The sequence below is a fragment of the Synchiropus splendidus genome, chromosome 10 (genome assembly GCF_027744825.2).
Source record: "Synchiropus splendidus isolate RoL2022-P1 chromosome 10, RoL_Sspl_1.0, whole genome shotgun sequence".
Lineage (NCBI taxonomy): Eukaryota > Metazoa > Chordata > Actinopteri > Syngnathiformes > Callionymidae > Synchiropus > Synchiropus splendidus.
This window is the reverse complement of record NC_071343.1, coordinates 17,103,874-17,125,036: the sequence shown is the minus strand read 5'-3', so window position 1 is coordinate 17,125,036 and position 21,163 is coordinate 17,103,874. Positions and strand designations below refer to the sequence as shown.

General features: G+C 41.1%; 1 protein-coding gene across 1 annotated transcript; it reads right to left on the bottom strand.

Annotated features, from left to right (window-relative positions):
• Positions 1 to 3,236: 3,236 nt before the first annotated feature.
• Positions 3,237 to 21,162, bottom strand: gdap2 (ganglioside induced differentiation associated protein 2). The gene is made up of 14 exons (XM_053877846.1): positions 20,976 to 21,162; positions 20,224 to 20,450; positions 18,592 to 18,731; positions 17,959 to 18,112; positions 17,632 to 17,720; positions 17,457 to 17,533; positions 16,948 to 17,107; positions 13,513 to 13,663; positions 13,292 to 13,368; positions 12,058 to 12,134; positions 9,850 to 9,989; positions 5,870 to 5,924; positions 5,633 to 5,776; positions 3,237 to 4,194 (listed from the first exon to the last, which is right to left on the bottom strand). The coding sequence occupies exons 2-14, from the start codon at positions 20,415 to 20,417 to the stop codon at positions 4,153 to 4,155; spliced, it is 1,500 nt and encodes a 499-aa protein (XP_053733821.1). The 5' UTR covers positions 20,418 to 20,450; positions 20,976 to 21,162; the 3' UTR covers positions 3,237 to 4,152.
• Between the last annotated feature and the right edge of the window lies 1 nt (position 21,163).

The window sequence follows — 21,163 nt, the reverse complement described above, 5'->3', positions numbered from 1 at the left end:
TTGTTGACCTTGGATCTATGATCTCGGCTGAGATATAGGACACCACATATCGCTTCTGATACGACTAGTGATGGGTAGATGATGTTTCATGAAACAGTATTGCAGGGTTCATGAAACAGTGTCCGGATTTTCAGAGGCCACTAGATGGCGCTGTTGATTTAGAAATGATGTGAGGTTTCATCGACTTAGTATTAAACTGACTGGTGAGGCTTCATGAAACTGTCCTCATTTTCTACTCTAAAACCTTTAGCTACTTCAATGAAGCCTCACATCATTTTCAAACATCATGGGCCCCACATGGAGTCCATGCTGTCCTGTAGTGAAGTATCCACTGCTGTGTTATGCATATGAGTGACAGCTTCAGTGAACCGCATCATGATGGGCTGGTGAGGCTTCATGAAACAGTGTTGCTATCCCAACTCACTAGATGGCACTCTCTGCTCTAAACTATTTGATCTGAAACAGCTATTTCAATGAAACGTCACATCATTTTTAAACAGAGAGCGCCACCTCCTGAGCTGAAAATGAGGACACTGTTTCATGAAGCCTCACCAGCACATCACTAGACAGATACATCACTTAAAACAGTTTATTGTGGCATTACTTGTGTCACATGTTAAGTACAAGTGACACAAGTATTACTGCTTTTGTCTACTATAGTCCAATGAATTGACATCACAGTTGTCTTTCGCCTTTAAAGTGACCGTACTTTTACTGCAGAGCACTTTGGGCTGTGGAGACGTTCTCTCTGTAAATGTAATGATCATGTCATAACCTTCGTGGGTTGTGTCACATAAGTTATCTATTGTTTTGGCTCTAGTTTTCACAGCAGGTTTGGAAAGTCAGGTTCAGCATCTCCTCAAACGAAGTCAGCCTCCACTCTGATGCAGGAAACATGGCAGCAGGGGGCAGAAGTTACCACACACTCCACCAGGGGGTCTCATTACGGCTCCTGCATGCAGTTTATGGACCAGTGGTGATCTTGACTCAACATATGGCTGAAACAAAGAGCAGCATTGTCACACACCTCTGTTGTTGGCGCAACAGAAACGTTTTCTCTGCGCTGACGCTGCGTTTCATAGAGCCACTGCGTCGCCTCCACGTGGATTATTGCACATTTGACAGTGATCTTCATTTCACACTCACATCATGTATCATTCAAACTGAGCCGGTCCAAAGCCTTCAACAGCCATCGACCTCTCTGACCTCGACTTGTGCCTCTGCTAGTGCTCGCCCACACATCGAGCGAGCGCGAGAGAGAGAGAGGGGGGACTATGTTGGGATTGTTGGACCGCAGCCTGATCAGCTCATGTGTCGCTGCAGTATGTGTGGACACTGAAACATTTCTCGGCTTAGCAGAGAGAAAACAGAGAGGAGACCAACTCCTGTCTGTCACGAGTTTCATGGGAGGAATGTTGCCTCCAGATGCATCTTTACACCAGATGTTTGGGTGTTTGATGGAGCGGAGAAGTGGACTTTTGAATTCTCAGTAAAAAGAAGCACCATTTTTATGTCTCAGTGCAGAATAAAAAACTCTGAAGTCGACTTAAATTCAGTTGAAACTCAAGGCCTGGGGGCCAAATCTGGCCGTTCAAGTCATTTTATGTGGCCCTTTATATGAAGCCTAAATTAAATTTAGTACCAATTTAAAGCAGAACTTTGTGAGCCACAGTCAAGGAACGTCAGATGCCTAATGCTAAAATTGACCTAAGAAATTGACTCAATTTGCATGATGTTGAAACTATTTCCAGATAAAGGCACTTAGACTGTAATTAGCATCGTGGCCTCGAGCATGGTTGAGTCACTCTGGAGACTCTGGAGTCACATTTGTATTGTAGCTACCATTTAGCTACAACAAAGTTAAAAAATGATATGGGGTTTCATTGAAATAGCTGGAGCCCTAGTGGGCTCCGACAATGAGGACGCTGTCATGATGCCTCACAAGCACAAATAAACAAGAGGTTCAGACCCCTTTTGTAAAGGTTGCATCAGCAAAGCACCACGTATGACATTAATGTGTATATATTTAAAAAAAAAGAAAAAAAACTGACACCTTTACAGAGACAAAACCAAGATAACAATGACTATTTTCGAATGATATTGACAGAGATCCTTTCTTCAGTATCATATTCTTTCATAACTTTAGAATGTTTGCGGAAAAAGTCGAAGTTCTGACTGAAAAGGCAACAAAAAAATGTGAATAAAAAAGGTGTAAATTAAATTCCATAATAGAAACAAAAACAAAACAGCTAAAAAAAAAGTGAAAAAAACACAAATTAAATTAAATATGCACAACTCAGACAAGAAACCCCTTAAAATAGGTTATCTTTCTGTTCAGCATTTATTCTTCTCTATGCTTTATAAAAGAACATTAATATTTACATGTAAAAACTTCTGCAGTGAAGTGACTCAAACACTGTCATGATGTCGATGTTCCTCCAGAGGCAGGAAAACAGCCACATGTTTGAGTGGCACAGCAGTTATTTGATCACCGTGCAGTGCAGATTAATCATTACCCTGGTCTTCCTGCTCTGTCAGCTCGGAGTCGCAAACATTTCTCTCTGGAACTGACCAGATTTTCAACACTACCAGTTGTTGTTGATCGAATAGCTACGTGAAATACATGTCCGAGCATAGCTCTTCGTGTTAGGGGGTTTACAACAGTTACAATAACTTACAAGTTGGTGAGGCTTCATGAAACATTTGCTCAGAAGGTGGATATGAATTGCTCAGAATAGCTATATCAATAGCTATAGCTAGATCAAATAGTTTAGAGCAGAGAGTGCCATCTAGTGGTCTGTGAAAATGAGGACACTGTTTCATGATGCCTCATAAGCCCATCACAAATGTCGAGTACATCTGTTTAGAACTTATGAACTCATTAACATGCCGTGTACAGAGAGCTGACTTACCTGTACTTTAGGAAATATTGCCATACTATATAGAACTATTTTGTTACATAACAGCTTTCAAATAGTTATGGGCTGGTGAGGCATCATGAAACAGTGTCCTCATTTTCAAAGGCCTCGAGATGACGCTCTCTGTTCATAAATCTTTGGCTTCAAACAACTACTTCAATGAAGCCTCACTTCATTTTTAAATTGAAAGCGCCACTTACTGAGCTCTGAAAACGAGGAGACTGTTTCATGAAGCCTCACCAGCCCACCACTACTTTGGAGGTAAGACACATGCTTCAGGTCACGTAAACTCAGGGTGGAGCGAATGAAGCAGCGACACAGAAGTGTAGAGAATGATTTTAATCATTGTAGAAATAAAAAAAAGGACAAAACCCCAGTACTTTCATCGACGTGTACACTTCCTTTACCATCATGCACGGCTGTACAAATGACATATAGATATTAAAAAAAACATTCTGAGAGTGAATCATAGTGAGACAAAACAAACAGAAGGAAACGGTTCTGGCTCATGTTTCCTGTAGCATCGATTGAGTCATCACATGACGTTGAATCTTAACCAGTGAGTGTGAAGCTTCGCTGACGTGCCTGGAATGTTTCAGTAAAGAAAATACCCCCCCTCAAACTGTGAAGAAATCACCTGACCTATGCTCAAAGTAGCACATGTCTTCCTCAGAAAGTGCAGTTTCTCAGGATTAAAACCAGAATGAGTGTGAAAGAGTGATGTGTGTCCTCTTGGTGTCAGAACGTGAGCACTTTCTTTTGACAGGAGCCACAGGCTTTGACCGGCTGAGGTCTTGGCTCAGTTTGTGACAGAGTGGAAAGTCCAAGTGTTAAAACGAAAAATGGACAGGTGAAGGTGAAGTCCACTGATCAGCTCATTCACTAGCTTAAACGGAACAATCAAGAGAGGCTTTTGATTCGTCACAGCACCGGAGCTTTTTGGAAGTCAAGTGGAAACGCTGCTGTTGGAGCTGAGCTGATGTAAGGCAGATGGCTTCATCCCAAATCCTCCGGCATATGGGACGGATCAGACTTGACAAGACGGAAACATAGGAACGTGATGTTTGGTCTCATCGGTTTTTGTGCTGATTTGTGAACGAGCCGCTGAGCAGTGCTGAGATGGTTCAGGACTCGCTCGCTTCTCGCCGTCGGTGATCAGTTTGTCCTTTTGGCAAAAAAAGCTCAGGTGTTTTTTGGTGTGAAATTAGGTGCAGTGGTCCACACAGGCTCTGGTTCACAGACCGGAGGACTGGGAGGCACGATAGGGTCCGTTCACCTGGGAAACAGGAAGATACTGTTATGCAGCTATGTAATATACAAGTAACATCCGACTTACGACCTGCTCGACTTACAGCCACCTGTACTTACGACCATGGCATGCTGATGCTTATTTTTATTTTTTATTCAATATCTGGCACGTAGCAGCCAGGCAACACGTACAACAGTCACGGCAGCACAGTATCCCAGCATCTCACTCTCACACAGTGATCTACCACTACAGTAGCCCCTATAACCCTGGCCTCGGCCATTTGGAATGGCATTCCACTTATATCCAACCTGACTTACGACCGGTTGGTCGGAACCGATCCCGGTCGTAAGTCGGATGTTACTTGTAGTGAGTTCAAAGTTCATCCTTCATGACAAATCTCTTGTAAGCAAAATGAACATCGGCTCTAATAAAAAAGATTAAATTGTTGCTGTGCATTGTGGGACCTTTTCGTGTTAAAGAGACAAAAAAAAAATCAAATATTCCGAATACATGTAACAAAAAAAAAAAAGCCTTGTGAATACAGATTTGTGCACCTCTCCTATGTCAAATCCATGTGCTTTTCCAGCCCAGTTGATCAGACACAGTATTTGAGATCAGGACTGATGTCTCAACATGAAAACCATTCGCAAGTGAAAGATAATTCTAATAAAGTCGTATCATGAAACAGTACTGCAGGGTTGATGAAATAGTGTCCTAATTTACACAGGTCACTAGATGGCGCTTACAAATGATGTGAGGTTTTACTGAGTTAGTTGTGCAAGTCCAAACATTTCACAGCAGACAGTGCCATCTGGTGGCCTCTGCAAATCAGGACACTGTGTCGTGAGACCTCACCAACCCTTCAGTAGTGTGTCATGAAACCTCGCCATCACCAGACGACACATTCTTCATGCCAACATCCTTCATCGGGTTGATGTAGATCAGGCAGCCAGTGCCGTAACCATGACAACCCCATCCAGTGGTGAGGAAGTGCTGGGAGCCGGGCGGGAGGTTGATAAAACGCAAAGAACAAATGAGTGGCGTTCACGTCTCTGGAGAGCGAATCAAAGAGATCAGGCGAGGCGCTCATTCTTCCCCGCACTTTCATGGAAAACGGTGGTTATTAGAGCGAGAGGCGGCGGCTCATTGTGTCTGCAATCATGTAGAGGCATGTTGGAGAGGCAGTTCCATCGGTTTCATCTTAAATCAGAGACCATCTTTGTTCAATGAACCAGAGAACTGCTGTCATGTGCGAGTCCCAGGAACATCTTCAGAGCAAGGCATCATCATTTCCAGGACACGTGCTGAGATAGTATAACAAATGCTTTCATGTTCAGCGGCGCAGAAGATCATGACAATGATCGTCTCCAGAACTGCCACTTGAGAAGATATAAAGTCTCCACCTCACACTGTCCCAGCGGAGCAGCAGGAGGAATAACTGGGCAGCTGTGGAGTGTGCACTCACCCGGGAATCGTACTCCAGAACGAAGGGGGGGATGTCGATTTGCTCCGGTCTGATGCAGGTGAAGAGCTGTTGGAGGTTGTCCAGGTAGCGCACCTTGTCTTTCATGCCTGACACACTGAAGGTGGTGAAGAACCAAGTGGAGACCTGGGCCGGGTAAATGATGTGTAGCACAATGTGTAGATAAGTTTGTGTGATTTGTGTGACTCTTCAACAATGAAATCCATGACAAACTCTCACCTTGGAGCGAAATGTTGGATGTACATAGTAGAAAGCCTTGATATTGCTCTTAAACCTGTAAGGAAAAGAAGATGTTAATGGTAACAAAAGTCACAGACAGAACTCTGAAAAGTGAGTGGAAGAGAGTCCATCTCTCGTGCTCGACCGTCCGTTGGGCTGAAACCTGCTACGTCTACACAGTGTTTCTCCGGGGGACTGTGCCCGACCAAGCCCCTTGGTTAGACGCCAGGCACAAGCCCCTCACCGTTGCCTAGCTCCAGGTTGGGTCTGAGGTGACCAGATGGGTCTTTGTCTGGCCCCACACCTGGCATGGCCGCCCATACCAAGGTCTGGACACCATGGCGACAAAGCTCCCAGGATCATTGAGAAAAAAGCAGCTACAGTTAATGAGAGCCAGGTAGTCCAGCACAGCCTTCCTCTAGATCTGGGTTCGAGAGCAGCCTCTGAAAATATTCGAATCTTAAATACTATGGCGACTATTGTCTAGATATTCAGGCACAAACTCTCCTGTCATTTGCAGCAACTAGACACGCCGTGGTGAACAATGTGATAGATAGACAGATCTCTCATCGCTTCGAGACCCTGAACACAACCAACATAAATCCAAATGGCACATTTGAATTATGAAATTAGCTCAGGTTTAGGGGCAGTTTTCTTGACTTGACAAGTTTTATTCTCCACTTTTCATGATCGCGCTGCTTCATTTATTAGTGTTAGATATAACACGTGTTCGGCTGGATGCGTGACTTGAGTTCAGCCGTGAAAGTCTCTCAAACTCTTGCTGCCCCTTGAAAAAGGTGCCCACAGGGAAGGTGAGAATTCATGAAACAATGAGCTCTAGGCTAAGAAAAAATGAAGGGAGGTTTCACTGAAGTACCGTAATTTTCGGACTATAAAAGCCACTACTTTTTTCTCGCGGTCTGAAGCATCTGCTGAGACTGGCTGTGGGCGAAAACAGCCCATTTTGAGCGCTTTAACAAGAATAAAAGATGTGAGGAGCTCATGATTCAAGTTTGCTTCATAAGTCAGTCTTGATGCCGAAGCCCATTTTCAAAACTAGTTTTGAAAAGCTCCTTTAAGCCAGATGCACCACTGACCTTTCTAAGGAGCAGATAGCACCACCGCATCCACGGCTTATAGGCCGCTGTGCGGCTTGTGTATGAACAATATCTGTGTTCCTTCTTAAATTTAGTGGGCATGGCTAATATTCCGGTGCACTCTGTAGTCTGGAGATTACAGTAGTTGTATGAACCCAAAGATTTCAGAGCAGAGAGTGCCATCTTGTGAGGACACTGTTTCATGATGCTTCAGTATTGAAAAGGCGAGCGGACAATCTCACCAGTTGAGAAAGGTCAACATTAATGCAGACAAATGCTCGTGTTGAAGAAGACAATGGAGATTTAATGAATTTAAAGAACACTGCAACTATCCCCTTCTGTCTTGAGTCTGTTATTAAAAAAATATTAAAATAAATTAAGCATGAATTAGATTAGATTAGATTAAATTAGACTGAGCCTTTATTAGCCTCCCAGTGGATAATAAGATTTCAATAAGAAATACTGATCATCCACACAAGCAAATAGATTAAAAAAAAAAAAAAAAAGAACCTCTGAACCAATGACAGCTTCATCTGCATAAACACAAAATAACCATAAGAGCCTTGAGGCGAACTTTTGTCACAAATCTATAAAAAAATTGATTAAAAAAAAATGTAAAAATGGCATGTACGCACCAAAACAAGAGGAATTATTAGTTAATAATGACAGGTAATGTGTTTCCTATTCAAAACCTGCCACTCCGACTTGGCAAACAAACAATGGAAGCCCGCTGGGCGATAATACTTTGTATTCTGTGGTATGATCCGTCATAACAGGGGGTCTCAGCGAGGCATCACATCGATTCATTCTCAAGTAATCTGAAGCAGCCAGGAGACGGAGAAGGGAATCAACCAGGGATGCTTGAGGAGCGCTGCAGCCCCACGCTACTCTACAGGGAACAAAATAATGATCCCACAAACTAATCTCCACACCAAAGCTGACGAACGCAGACTTTTTTTTTATGTCCTTGAATACATAGGCAGCATTTCACTTCATTCAAAAGCTACTATACATTGTATGTCAAAGCTTTGACTCACTATATAGACTCGGTGTTTGACATCCACGACACGTGAACTGCACTAAGAGTTGGCATCAAACGACGACGGCAAATATAGATTTATGAGTGATAACCGAAAAGGAATTTAATATTGATTCAGGCTAATGTTTGTGTGGAAAAACAGGCTGCATGCTGCTCTACATGAACCTCCTCAGACTGAGACCATTCATTTCACAGCGAGGGCAGAAATGTACAGACATTAATTCTAAATGTTTTCCTCCTCGCAACACAATGTATTAATGGCACATGACAAAATGGGTTCCCAGCTTATGATATTAGCATCTATTATTGCCATCATCATTTATGTTGAAGCCGACATTAAGAGTAACCTTCCGAAAACACCCAGTTCAGACTGTTCATAGAAATAAAAGCTGTTTTTGGAATGACTATCTGGCATAAATACAAACTACTAAATTTAAGTATTTTAAAAGCACTTTAATTTACAATTTTTACAGAATTCTACTTCATTTAAATGTTCCCATATTTTGGTCATTAATGAGTAAATGCAGACACATCTTACAGTAAGTTACTGATAAGAGTGTCCATAAATCAAATTAAGAACATCGTAAAAGTATTGTTTTTCTCTCGGTTTCCGTGGTTACGGTTGAAATACTTGTGGTTTAGATGACAGAGTGAGCCCTCAGGTGTGGTACAATCCATTTTCATCCCTCGGGAGAAGGTTAGCCTTGACCTCCATGCACCCCCGTGATATAGGACCAACAGAACAAAAAAGTAAAGCAGGAGCATCTGACAGCACAGGTCGATCCATGAGATGTAAAAGTCCTTTTGACATCAGAGACAGGAACTAGGGAGGTAAATCTAGACATTATACAGGCAAATCTAGCCCGGATGGTGATGCTTTGTTGGTCTGGAAAATGTGCCCATTCATCATCTTTCATTGTGCTGTTTGATGTTTTCCCACAAACTTTGGCTTCAAACTGTTTCTCTTAATGTCCTAGACAGTTTTGAATACGTTAAACAGGCAGAGAAAATGAAAGTGTACAAAAGCAGGCGGCATCGGTTCCAGCAATTAGATCTATTGAGTTTAAATTTGACGTCTTCACAAAAATGTGCTTGTTGGCAGCAAAGGTGACTTCACTGTATCACTGATCTGAGTCCAGTTCCGATGAAGAATCTGCTTTCAATACAGTGAACTTTTGGATGAGTGCTGAGCGAAAGCCAAAACATCAACCCGAGGAAACGCTCCAAGTTTGGGTTTCCTGTTGCAAACATGGCCTCCAGATTTAGGGAGACTTGAAAAGGCAAAAAAATATGATTCACCTAAAAATTGTTCTGCTAAACTGGTGTCTACGAGCGGTGACCCTGGTGCGACCAGAGGACGCAGCCAAAGAAGGTCATGCGAAGGTCAAATGACACACTCTTCCCAAATGGTTCCAGAAAGCTGCACAAGATTATGATTTTTTTTTTTCTAATCTCACAATGGGTGATGATGATATAATGACTAACAGAGAAGGAAGATGAGTACCAGGAACAGCTAAAATCTTTTGGAATCTTGGGTCCACTTACAAGATAAAGAGAAAACATCTTCCCTATACTGTATAGCCAGCTCTGGTGGATAGTTAATACCACTGCAAACAGCTGACTCTTAATCGTGCAATATCCGTGTGGCTGGCAATTTGAATCAACTTCAGACAACTTTTGTTGAAGTGGAACATTCAACAAAGACGCGACTTCACTTATTAACCCGCTTTAATCCACAGAAATAAATCCTTCCATTCTCTGAGTATTACTTCATGCCATTTTAAATGAAGATCACAACATGTACAACGAAACAGCACAATAATAAATGACTGCATGTCACTCACTTGGCATCGACGATGTCATACAGGCTTTTCAGAAAGTCGGAGTGCAGGTGGTTGTGGTCCCCAGTCAGCGTGTGGAAGTAAACCATCACATAGTCCTTCGAGGCAATGTGATCCATCACATGGATGAAGTATAACAAAGCCTGTAAACACATGAAAAGCACTAAATACGCTGGAGCGGAAACATAAAGGCACAGTTCTTTGATGTCTTCTCGCTTTTCCCATCCATAGCAAGTCAGGTAGTCAAAGGTACCTCGAGATCAGACTGCCTTTACTGTTACATGGTCGTATTTAGCTAATGTTCCCAAAACTTCTGTCCAATTTCCAATGGCAAGTTCACTCTCTTCTCTTTTCTCTGTTCACACATATCCAAAATGCCACATCAAAACAAATATCTTGACTGTGGATGATGAAAACTACCAGTAGGCATGGACCTATGTACGCTTCATTTTCTACCCTCTTTTCTGATGTGTGACTGTCGTGAGAGAGTAATATACTCAAAAATATAGAGCCTTTTTATGATAATAAATACATACAAAATGGGAAAATAGATCCAATGTTTAAAAGTAAGGATGAACCTAATTTTAAATCCTAAAAAAATGTTGAATGTGTAGATATGACATAAAAGCAGTTAGTGCTCACAAACAAGAAAAAGGACTCAATTAAACCAAGAATTGAAACATGTTACATTTACATCGGAACTAGTGACAAATAGTAAAACAGTAGTTTTTCAGTATGTTCCAGTTGTACGTGCAGCTGGAACTTTCCAAGTTTGGAACCAAAACTTTCAACAGGAACAACTTTCAAGTCAGAAAGTCGGAGAATCCACACCAGCCCCCGAGTAGACAATCCAAGATGGCTTCCCCGAGTGTGAACAAGAAGAATGTCAGGAGCAGAATGACCTGCCAGAAGTTGCCTACATTTAGTCAATACTGTGGCCAAGTCTGCTTGACAGCATGGCTCGCATGCATTCAGAAATTATATAAATGTAAACTTTTATTCATTCTTTTAATAAAAAAGATATCTATGAAAAAGGGAAGTGATGTGTTTGCTATTTGAAATTAGGAATAGCACAGAGATTGTGCATTTTGGGTAACACTAATACATTTACTATAAATAATGTAATTACAGTACGTGTTGAATTATGGTGAATACTCAGTAATTGTGGTGTCTTGATTACTGACTGATAATCTGCAAATACACATGTGAATAAGTAGTTTATTAATGGTAATAAATTTCCCTAATGTAAAGTAAAGTGAGACCCATTTCTGTCATCTAAGACTGAAAAAAAGACAGACAGACAGATATAGATATATAGATATATATTCAATCAGAGGCATTTCTTCAGTTTGTGAACATGTATTAATTTAACATTTTATTATTATTAAAAAAAAGTGCTATATACATAGGTAGTAATCTGTCTGTGAAGTGTCTTTATATTAAAAAAATAAACACTGCCATACTTGGTCATATTTATGTGTTTAAAAGTTTTTCCCCTAGCAGTCAATAAGCCTGTAAAGTGGCTTCTCAGATCACATTCTTGTTCCACACTTGTATGGTTTCGTCATTGTCACCAGCGCTGTGCAATAGCATCGAGTTACCAAAACAATGGGCCACATTTGAGACAGAGAGGTCCGCCAAGAACGCAGTAAACAGCCTGTGTGACAGTCCAGTACCAACACAGACATGAAGTCTATTTTAAATCTAATTCGTTGCAAGATAGTTTTTGTGCCACGTTGGTGTTGTCTAACTTAACGCTCCACATGGCTACATTTTCAAAATACTGCTGCCTTCATGAAAACTGCGATAAAAAAAGTGTTTGACACAATCACATACGTTTGTATGCACTTTAAGCAGCACAAAATGAATGTTAAAAATAAAAAGAATCTAAGGCAACAATGTTGGATTCACTAGCATCTCAGCATTGGTTGAAATGAGTGCAGGTGTGAAGGCTCTCCAGTGCTTTTCTGATAGCTTTAAGAGGAAGTCAGTGATTATTTCTGACTGGAGTCAGACTTTGTAGCTGTGTATATTTTGGTAAGCAAACAACACATGCAAAAATAATGACTTGAAAGACAGATGTGTTGTGCAGCCACCGCAAGTCAATGTTATCATGTTTATTCATCCGCTCGATGGAACCAGACCATACAAATTCTCCACGGCGTGCGGGAAGGGAGGCTGGACGAATATTCCCACGTGAAAATGTCTTACCTTTTCAAGATCAATCACCGTCACCGGGATGTTTCTTCCAACCACAACCACCACTGTTCTGCCACACATGTCCACACCTTTGGGCACAAGAAGGAAGTGTTAAGAAAGCACCTCATGCACGGAGAGTAATGCCAAAGCTGTGGGTTCAAGAAGCGTGTCCTGGAAAGTGTTCAAAGCTCCTGTGAAGGTGTGAGCATTTTAATAAACACAGCTTGTAAACTGGGCTTGAACGGAGGTGGAAGAAGCAGCACACCACGTTATGAACAGCACATGAGTGACAGTTGAAAACTACAGAAATACATTCAATATATGTTTGAAATCAGGGGAAAATCATGTTTGTTTTGACCTCATCCTATATTATTAGGTGAAGATATCATTTCTAAAAATGTTTTAACATCACCCGACATGTTATGTTCTTAAGCACCAGAATAAAGCTAATACATTTTTAATTCCATCTGGACAGAAGCATCAGATGGTGATGCGAAAAACCATCTCCAAGACAACAGACCTGTTCAACCACCTCTACAATATTATGTACATCAGTACAGATACTAGAAAACCTGCAGTGAGCGATAGCTATACTTCATTATTCACCATCTGATCTGGTGATTTTTTTTATTTATAGTAGGATTCAAGCCAACAGACAGTGATGCATCAATTCAAGAAATGTTTCACGAGCACTCTTCCACTCATCTTTTGCATTAAGAATACCTGAAAAACAACTACTTGTAAGACTTCTTAGGCTAGAGGAAATGAATAAAATTGATTGTATTGCCCTCTGCTGGAGCTGTAAGCTTTCCGCACAAGCGATACAGACAACTAGTGATGGACAGATGATGTTTCATGACAGTATTAAAGGGTTGGTGTGGGTTCCTGAAACAGTGTCCTGATTTTCAGAGTCTAATGTAAAATGTTCAGACTTGAACAACTCAGTCAATGAAACCTCACATCATTTCTCAACCAAGAGCGCCATCTAGTGGCCTCAGAAAATGATGACTCTGTTTCATAAACCTTGCAATACTGTGCAATGATACCTCACCCACTCATCGCTACAGAAAAACAAAACATGTTGTTTTTCCTGACATTGTTCCAAGGTTACTGAAGAATGCTTGAATGCATCATGGATGCAAATCTCACTAGACACCAACGGCCTGTGAAGAATTAGCTTTCGATGTAGGGCAATAATATACATGGAGAATCCTGGCTCTGCTCTGATGGGGGAAGCATAACCCACCTGTTTGATATAAAGCTTTGAGAGCAGCAATGTCTGACAGATCTTCGGCTCTTGCTCGACACAACCAGCGACTGTAGCTGTGAAGTAAGAGCAAATACACTTACGACTAGGTTCCTGCGAAGAAAATGCTCCCATAAATCATCACTGTTAAGCATTTACAGTATCAACAAATATGACTCATCATTTATGGGATGATTTCTGAATTTCAGTCGGAGACATACTTCCTCTGGTGTTGCTTCTGCATGGCTGCCTCGGACATCTGGCCCTGCAGGATCAGTTTGCGTTGTTTGTCCACGTCTCCCTCCATCCGGGCAAAAGCATGATTGCCAACCTGACCCAGGTCCGACTCCAGATTTTCCTCTTCTGAGTCATCTACACAAACAGGCAAGCACAAAGCAAGAGGACTGCATGATACGGCTCCAAAATAAGCCCAATTCGCTGAACTCCAGGCTTCAGCCACATGTTTCTCCTCTCTACTTTCCCTGTATTCTTCCGCATATGTTCACGCATGGTTATCGTTGTTCAAACAAGCATGCATGTCTCTTAGTTTGTATAATTCCGTCTGTGGTTACTAGGTTTCACTTGCACACGGCCAGCTTGCTTTGGATCGACACCTCAAAGCCACTTTGAAGCGCCACGGCAGCAGGGATCAGTCTGGAGGGCAACGCTAACCACAAACACGCGCCAACACAAGAGCTGCTTCAAAATATTCCTCAGCCAAACATCAGTGTTTAGACAAAGTGCAATATAAGCGGATGGGAGTAAACTATGGTGCACAGTTAGAGACAAATACTCACTCACAAACTTTAGCTTCAAACACGGCAACTAATTGTGTTCATCTACCTCCATTAAACTTGTTTACTCACAAGGCAACTGCAAAAACAAAAAAAATAAACAGTTCGGTGTAAAATAAACAAAATAAAATAAACAAGTCTGGTGTTAACTTAATTATGAACGCAGTGATTCTTGTCAATCTCTCTGTCACTTCTGAGAAAAAAATCTGACCACATGACTATTCTTGGAGCATATGTAACCACTGCTGAGCAGAAACAAAGGATGCACTTCTTTGGCTTCCTAAACATTAACCTTTGGAATTAAATGGTCACTTTAGGGACTGTCTCCTGTTTGTTAAATATAACGGTCACATTCTGAATACAGTCAACAGCACAATCTAAAAAGACCTCATTCACCATGCAACAAACATTCTGCACTGCTGAATGGAGAAATAAAATGGACACTTTTCGAATAGTGCACAGATGAAGTTGCACCCTTGTTTGTACTTCAGAGGGATCAGCGAATCAAAGTACAGCTGAGGCTAAAGAGAAACATTTTAAACAGAAGAATCCTGAAAGAAACGTACTATCTAAATGTCACACTTCCACGTCGGGAGAGATCTTAGTTTAGTTTAGGCTTATGATGCACCAGCAGGATTTTTCATCCTGATTTGCGATTGCCATTTTGCTCCATATTTGACACCAGTGATCCAGAATACCAAATCAAACCATCCATACCATCATAACATGGAGAGTCAGCACTTCACCAGAGAGTGTGATATGCTGTATTTGAACCCCAATTTTTTCCCCCTTCTGTTTTTGTTTCTCCATTTACTCACATGACTACTTGCACCTCACCACAAGGTTCTTCCAATGGAGGACCATTCCTTCGCGACTTTACGAACACTACATGAGAAGACATCTGTTCTTCATCTGTCAGTGCAGAAGGGCTCTCCATGGTGTTCTCAATGTCCTCAGCATGTTTCGGTGACTAATCACACACCAATCCAGTTTCCTCATCCTTGGCCTGCAACTCTTCCTTATACAGTTTTAGCACTGACCCAGGTCCGACTGTCCTTTCATGATGAAGGCTCCACTAACTGCCCATGACACTGGAGAGTTTAGCAACTGGCTGCCTTTACTACATTTTTGCTGACAGCGCAGCTTGTTGATTGATTTTCAGTCCAATAAAAATGAGTGAGATCAAAAATGCCAAAAGACTGCAACATCTGCTTCCCATCAGTCAAGCTGGAACAAGGATGTGTATCGTTCTGCTTCTAATTCATGTCCTCCTAAAGAGTCCAGTGACTCACTCAATATATGTCAGAGTGGAGGACATGCCATCTAATCTACAATGATATTGGATTGAAAATGAACAGCTGGCTAATGTGGCGGTTTTATTTTTCTTACAAGTTCACACAGGAAGATAGCAGCCTGCCCCCATAATCTACACCCACGATTCTACTGCAATGACAACCACTACAATGGCCTTCCACATTTATGTCGAGCCAACATGCTCACTCCATCTATGGAACCAGCCCTTCACCAAAGGATGGGCAATTACATTCCCAAGGGAAATTGTCAAACGATAGCAGAAAAAGAGTATTATATTTAATTTTCAATGTATTACTAAAATATATTGAAAAAAAAGACAGGAAATAAAACAAAACACATAACATTATATACTTAAAATACTTAGATCTTAGATCTATTTGAGTGGTGAATATTTTGGTAACAAAACTATGTGTGAAAAACATGCAATGGCACTTTATTATAAGGTTTTTTTTTAAACATATCACATTTTATTTGCTGTGAGGGACAAGAAATAATGTTAAAACCATTTATAGAATCTAATATTAAATTAAGACTTCAATGTATTTATTAATAGGTTGTAAGATTGGGATGAAAGAGAGAAAGACATAAAATAGGAGCAAACAGGCACATATAACAAAAAAAAAAGTATAGTGCAACTGTAGGGGGGGGCATCAAGCCAAGGAATATAAATTTAAATAAAGTAAAGCCTTAATATGATAGGAACACTTGGAAAAACACAGCTGTAAGAAAGATGCAATGATGAAAAAAAAAGAGTTCATTTGATACTCTATTTAAGTATTGTAAAAATTCTGTTTATGATCTGTGATTTTTTTTTATGCAAGCAGTGGACAGTTTGGCAAAATAGCTACGGGCAGAATATTGCTTTTAATTATTTCAAGGAACAAGATGTACTTGCCCTGCTAAAAGTGAAAAAAAAACCTGAATAGAACAGTTTGTATAAATGGTAATAGCAGTTGGGTATGACAAACGGGGGAAAAAACTTAAACTTGTGAATAAAACTAAATACATAAATGATGAGAGTTCATTCCATCCTGACTTCACCTCTGCAGCTGCATTTTCACCCATTTTTCAAGCCAGCAACAGATGACAGTTGCCCCCCGGTGGCCACTTTTGAAACTGACCATGTTTCGCCTGTACTTTGTCTGCGTCGACTACAATGAAGCAAATCTCTTTTTTAAACGCTGGAATGCCTTACACCAGGTCCATTCAAAGGGCGGTCACAGGACCAATCTGAGTGGCCCCAAGAGGGGGAGATTTCAAACACACACTGTGCATCATTCAATCCACAATTCAGCACATTGTTTTTGCGGTGCGGCTACCTGACTCCCCAAACTGTAGCCCATGATCCTGGCTGTTCATTGAGCAATCTCCACTGGATTGTAGTTATTATTGTTTTATTTGATCAAAAAATGTGTGTACCAACTAGCTAGCTAGGGCCCTTAGTGACCGCCAATAAATAAACTTTGTTTTCACTAGCGCAATAACAAGCAAACCTTTCTAATATTGACCATACAATGTAAGTTAAAACTGCATGTTTGAGCATGGTACCTTCCAAAGTGCCTGGTTTCTCAGTGATTCGGATTTGCCTCTCAGGAACGACAGGCTCTCCCTCAGCGTTTCCAATATCCGCAGGTAAAAGGCACAGGCTTGCTTTCTCCTCCTCTTCAGAGCGCGGGAAGTAGAGCGCCAGGAGCTTCTTATAAACTGGCTAAAGAAAGAAACACACAGAGCGGGTAAGTGCCAGCGTGATCTCTGACTTGACACATACAGATGTTACAACTCTAGGTTATGGGATATGGACGCAGGATTCATTATAGTTGTAGTAAAGAGACCAATGAGGGTGGAGAGGTCAAGACCGAGACCAAACTGAATACAGAAGCATGAAGTCTATTAGTCACATTTCTTATTGCGAATGTCATTGTTTCAAAATAATTTAAAGAACAGAAATACCGTCATGAAACAAACTAGTGTCTGTATTGAGTGTGGTCTTTCGCTTCCCATCGGTCTTGGTCCCTGTACGCTCTGGTCTCAGCACTTCTCAATTGACATGGACAAACCTCTTCAGTTTCAGACACGGCAAACACCACAGCTTCTAAACTGTTCCCATGATTCTCCAAAAACCTGCGCACAGTTCCTGTCAAGACATGTGAAAGATTAAGGCATTTCATACCAGGGTGTTCATCTTACAAACACAACATGGAATTAAAGGACACGTTGATGGGTTCAGCTTACTGAAAGCAATGTGTGTAGCGTCCTCTAGTGGATATCCTCGTTTGGCGGTCGTCAACACACATATTCCAACAGATGTCATCGACTGTTCCCTGCCAAAAGAAACAACACCACTCAGCGATCACAAATGCCACATGCTCATTTCTACAATGTTATTTTTACGGGCATTATTGTGAAACAACATAACATAATACTTGGCTATTAAGCACTTTAGACTACAAGAAGATGGAAGCACTGCTGATGTGTTTTTAATGTAAAGGCATACAGATGTTTATCTTTTTTCGACTTTCAGACTTGCTTTATCTCATGTAATTCTCGACAGATTCTTACACAGCCAGCTGCAGGATGTTCCTATAGCAGCTGTACAGTGAACTCTCCGCAGCTGTCCTGTACTTCAATTTGAACTTTGGGCCGACTGTGTGGATGATGAACCTTGCTGCAGAGTTGAAGCCTTTTGTCAGCTTCGCATCGCCTGTCCGACAACCTGAACGGTAAAATAAAAATAAAAGAGCGATCCTTGTGGTTCAGACAGAAATAAACAACATTAAAAAATTGCATTTAAAATTGATGGTCTAACAACTTTCTGCGAAAGAAAATGAAATGCGCAAATGAACATATATATAAAAAACAAATATGTACAATTTTAAATACATCTCCTTTCATCTGTGAGTACTTATGATTAGAAGGAAACTACATGTACAAAAAGACGTCGATCTAACATTAGTTTTTGATTCACAACATGGTCTATGTTTAAAACCTTTGTGGGCAAAGTAGCTCCTCTCGAGTCCACTTCCCAGGAAGAGACATCCGTCTCATTTATTTAACTCAGCTGAGCATCATGTGTCTTTTCATGTTCAAAAAGAGAAGTACAGCCCTGTTCTTTGATTACCAGGAAAATGAAGTTTTCAAATTAAGGTTCAGGCAATCATGAGATCAACCAACGGATCGTCTCCCTCAAGTCACCTTTAAGCTTGAGCAGCTCGTCCTTCAGCTCCGGCCCTGCGTGCAGATGGATGCTGTCGGAAATGGGGTTTTTGTCAGTCAAAGACTCGTTGCTTGTGTTGGTGATGGCTGTGCAGTTCAGGAGGGCCACTTCGCCGGCGCTACAGGAAGAAAGAAATGAACACATGAAGTAAAGACACAATTCGACTCCAGTCACCATCTTCTCAGGTTTAAATTGAACAGTGCTCCATAGTCACATGACATTGAGGCCTGCTACAGAGGTGGGATAAGGAGGTGTTCATTTCTTAATTTAAGGAATTTCTTTTATTATAGATGTCATAAGTGAAGAGAGGACACGTGGCAGCAGGGACCGTTTGTAAAGATACTATTGCTACTGTAAATGTTTTCAGTTGGCTGAGAACCTTATGACAGTAATGTGGGTTAATCTTTTAATGGGAATACATTTGGATGAAGCACCGGACTGGGGCATTCTCCTGGAGCCCTGCTCATGCTGGACGGCCAGGAATGTTTGAAAGGGATAGAATGAAAGAACAAAACGGTTCTTATAGAGACGCTTGCAGCTGAGCTGCAGACAGTCATGTGTTGTTCCACAAAGAGGATTTTTGAGGGTCTCAACAGAACTAAATTACAACTTTCCTTTTGATGACTAAATTGCGCTGAAGGGAAACAAATGTAATAGATTTTCCTCATAATATTTCATTTTTTAAGTTTCATTACGTGGCAGAAAAAAAACGTAGCTCTCATGTAACAAGGCAGAAAGGTTGAAAAATAAAACGCTCAAATAACACCACTGCTTCACAAGTCATTCAAAGAGAGACATTAGTTCACACATTCAAATCATGGATCTGAAGTGATCATTTCAACACAGTGGTTAAAAACCTCACAATTCCACATACGTACAAGGACACCCAACATCACATTCTGAACCCTGTCTTAACACTTAGCACTGTGTGGCCCTATACTGTGGTACAATCTGTCATGGATTTCCCATGATTGTTCCAAAGGCTCGAGAGAAACAAACAAAGCATCGTGATGACAAGAAACTCTTAACTGAAATGTTGAGTCACTAACTGTAATATAATCCAAGTAACAGAATTTTTATAAACTGCATGAAATTAATGAAATATCACTTCCTCCAAACATCGAAATAAGAACTTAAAATTCTTAGTTTAAATTTGTGTGTTCTGCTGCACTTTATGACATTTGTTTCGGGACTACAAATTAATGTCTCAATTTGGCAGCACATGGTTTAATTTAATACAGAGAGCATCATAAGATCAGCATTCCCTTCAAAACCGCTTTAAATTTGAAAATTTGAGTTGACTTATCTGACTGATTGAAGATCAATGTTTTACTCTCCTCACAATGTAGCGTCGTACGAGGTTGCTCTACTTCTTTACGACCTCGTAAAGAGTTTGATCATTTAAAAAGAAAACTGGATATATCTAGTCAAGAGCTGCATTTTGTTTCACTGAATTATTATTGCATCACTCAGTAAATATCTACAGTTAAAAGGGTAAATACTGCACCTCAAAAGGCACTATGGATTTACTCTGAAGTCTAAAAAGAACCAGAATGTATTGAAGGCATATAAAAAGGTTTATTGAGAGTCGGTACCAAAAAGTGACTCACAAAAGGATGATTTTGCGGTTGACGTCTGGTCTATAAGGAAATGGTGACGGGAAGGACTGCTGACTCTGACTCTGACTGGCGCTCTGATCTTGGAGAAACTCCTCGCCATCTTCAGCTTGCTGCTGCCAGGTGGGAAGGGACTGGATGTCGACGAACTGGGGGCGAGCACCCAGAGGATCCATGCCCTCTGGCATCACAGGGTCACGCTAGACTTCTGGAAAGTTGTACTAAAGATAGGAGAGGGAGCAAGTTAGCCATTAAACTTGTCTGTCTGCCTTTGTGTCTTCTCAACTTTGATGTCATCATGCTACTTCATGAGAAAGACCAAGAGTGGCATGTAAACATCATCCAACAATATATATCATGTCAAGGCGAGAGTTAAAGAGACAACCGGCATGCAGTTTAAACCAAAATAAAATCATGGCTACCTTGACCACAACCGTCTGAAATGAGGAATGTCAACACGAGAGAAACTAAAATGAGGAAATGGCTCTTCTTCGGCAACGAATACGTTTCGCAGTCGTTCGTTGAAATGCAGTGTTTACAAATACTTCACTGGGAATAACCACATTATGCGGTTGATAGCAAGACAATAAAATACACGAGCTGACGAAGTTCAAAAGCACGAAAAGAAAAATGTGTGTGAGTAATGAAGACGTTTAACTGAACTAGAAATTGAGAACATGGGAAGATAGTGTTGTGACTGTGTCGTGTGCTGGTCATCTGACCATCAAACGAGCAGTTTTACCTACCTTGACACCTGACAGAGATGATGTCCCACTTATAAGTGAAGGAGATACCGCGCCCTGTTAACCTCAAAACGAGTATTATGGCGCACCGCGTGTCAACAAACAAAGTACTCGCGATAAAAAGACGACGTTCAAGTTTATGGGACTGGTTGACATGTCTAGCTGTGCTGCTATAAGCTTGGCACGGTGAC

Excerpts from the sequence above, each read along its gene's own strand:
- gdap2 (XM_053877846.1), bottom strand. The coding sequence starts at position 20,417 with ATGCCAGAGGGCATGGATCCTCTGGGTGCTCGCCCCCAGTTCGTCGAC. Across the intron at positions 13,664-16,947 it reads GAAACCAGGCACTTTGGAAG|ATGACTCAGAAGAGGAAAAT; the intron begins GTACCATGCTCA and ends CTGTTTGTGTAG. Across the intron at positions 4,195-5,632 it reads TTCTGGAGTACGATTCCCGG|GTGAACGGACCCTATCGTGC; the intron begins GTGAGTGCACAC and ends CCTGTTTCCCAG.